Source organism: Camponotus vicinus, unplaced genomic scaffold (assembly GCF_025532165.1).
Source record: "Camponotus vicinus isolate PSW18456_S1 unplaced genomic scaffold, iyCamVici1.0 SCAF_6, whole genome shotgun sequence".
In the NCBI taxonomy this organism is placed as follows: domain Eukaryota; kingdom Metazoa; phylum Arthropoda; class Insecta; order Hymenoptera; family Formicidae; genus Camponotus; species Camponotus vicinus.
This window is the reverse complement of record NW_028141978.1, coordinates 18,377,670-18,379,595: the sequence shown is the minus strand read 5'-3', so window position 1 is coordinate 18,379,595 and position 1,926 is coordinate 18,377,670. Positions and strand designations below refer to the sequence as shown.

The following is a 1,926-nucleotide window of genomic DNA, read 5'->3' as shown; positions in this document are numbered from 1 at the left end:
CAATTATCATAATGTAGTTATAAGATTTTTTTATTTTATATCTTAGTAATAAATAAAATAGAGTATCCCCAAACAATTGAATATATTTCATAAATTTAATTATTCAAAAATCTGACTCTTAAAATATCCTGTATATATATTTTTATGATTGAATATAATATCTTTATATATACACACACATATACAATATATATATATATATATATATATATATGTATATGTATATGTATAATGTGTATATTGTTCACAATATTCAAAGTAATTACATGAATAAAATACATGGATAAAATTTTCTTCCACTTTTGCAATACATCAATTTCTTACGTCTGTCCTGCTTGTATTTGTTTCAAATATTTCAAATTGTTCGCATTCAATTGGAACAAATCTTATACGAACCGGATGAGAAGGACGAAGTACTATAGCAGTTTTCATTTCGAGATCCTTTAAATAATCAACAGGTTCTAAATAAAAATTACACACCAAAGGAGCTATTATGGTCTTCATTTCCAACAAACCGAATCGTTGTCCTATAATTCGAAATTGTATCGAAAACTATTGATAGAAAAAGAAAGAAAAATTAAATCACAAATAATTTACCTATACAATTCCGTAGTCCTGCGCTAAATGGTAAATAAGAATAAGGATGACGCTTTTGGACCTTCTCGGGCAAAAATCTATCCGGATCGAATACTTCTGGATTTGGCCAAAAATTAGGATCTCTGTGAACTCCATAGATATTAAGATGTACAGTCGTTCCAGCAGGAACCATATATGACTCTAAAAAAGATATAAGATTATATCTTATTAGATTAGATATGATTTACAAAAATAATAATTCTATTGAAAAATAAAAAAATGTATATAATATGTAAATAATATGTACTTTAAAATATTAAAGTAATTAAACATTTATATATTTTATATTCAATAATATATAGTGTGATATGTTCAAAGATATATACAGGGTGACCCATTTTAACTTAGGCAGCCAAATAACTCGAAAAATAAGCAAGATAGAGAAAAATGTTTTAGACAAAAGTTGTATGGTTTCGAGGGGGCCATAAGATGGTATCATTGGTTTGACCTTGAAGAGTCATTTGAAGGTCACGTGAAGGTCACTTCAATTTTTTTAAATGGAATACCCTATATATTTTTGTACATTCTTGTAGCTTATTTCGAGAGCTTTCCAAAACACTATAATTAAGTACCTTTCCGTTAAGTACTTTTTGAGTTATGATGCTTGAAATAATTTCTTAATTTTACATAAACCGTAAAATATCTTGTAAAATATTCATTTTTCGATTATCTTACCTTAATACTTTTATGTACAAAATAATGAGAGGAATCAATTGGTGTAAAGAAAACACATAGTTGTTTTTAAGAAAAAATATGGAATTGTTAATTGCAAATTACATATTTTTTCTTCGAAACAACTATGTGTTTTCTTTACACCAATTGATTCCTCTCATTATTTTGTACATAAAACTATTAAGGTAAGGTAATCGAAAAATGAATATTTTACAAGATATTTTACGGTTTATGTAAAATTAAGAAATTATTTCAAGCCTCATAACTCAAAAAGTACTTAACGAAAATGTACTTAATTATAGTGTTTTGGAAAGCTCTCGAGATGAGCTACAAGAATGTACAAAAATATATAGGATGTTCCATTTAAAAAAATTGAAGTGACCTTCACGTGACCTTCAAATGATTCTTCAAGGTCAAACCAATGATACCATCTTATGGCCCCCTCGAAACCATACAACTTTTGTCTAAAACATTTTTCTCTATCTTGCTTATTTTTCGAGTTATTTGGCTGCCTAAGTTAAAATGGGTCACCCTGCATATGCAACAAAAAAGTAATTAATTACGTAATTTTATATCCTCCGCAGCCTTTCGTGATATAAGAAACACACTAGGATATAA

At 27.3% G+C, this 1,926-nt stretch overlaps 1 protein-coding gene across 1 annotated transcript in view; it reads right to left on the bottom strand.

Annotated features, from left to right (window-relative positions):
- Positions 1-225: 225 nt before the first annotated feature.
- Positions 226-1,926, bottom strand: part of LOC145972649 (cytochrome P450 4C1-like) — a 28,488-nt gene continuing 26,787 nt past the window's right edge. Inside the window, exons 10-12 of the mRNA XM_083101398.1 lie at positions 1,872-1,926; positions 598-777; positions 226-527 (exon numbers count right to left, since the gene is read on the bottom strand). The exon at positions 1,872-1,926 is cut by the window's right edge and continues 114 nt beyond it. Coding sequence (XP_082957524.1) covers positions 313-527; positions 598-777; positions 1,872-1,926 — 450 coding nt within the window. The 3' untranslated portion in view covers positions 226-312. The remainder of the gene's footprint in view (positions 528-597; positions 778-1,871) is intronic.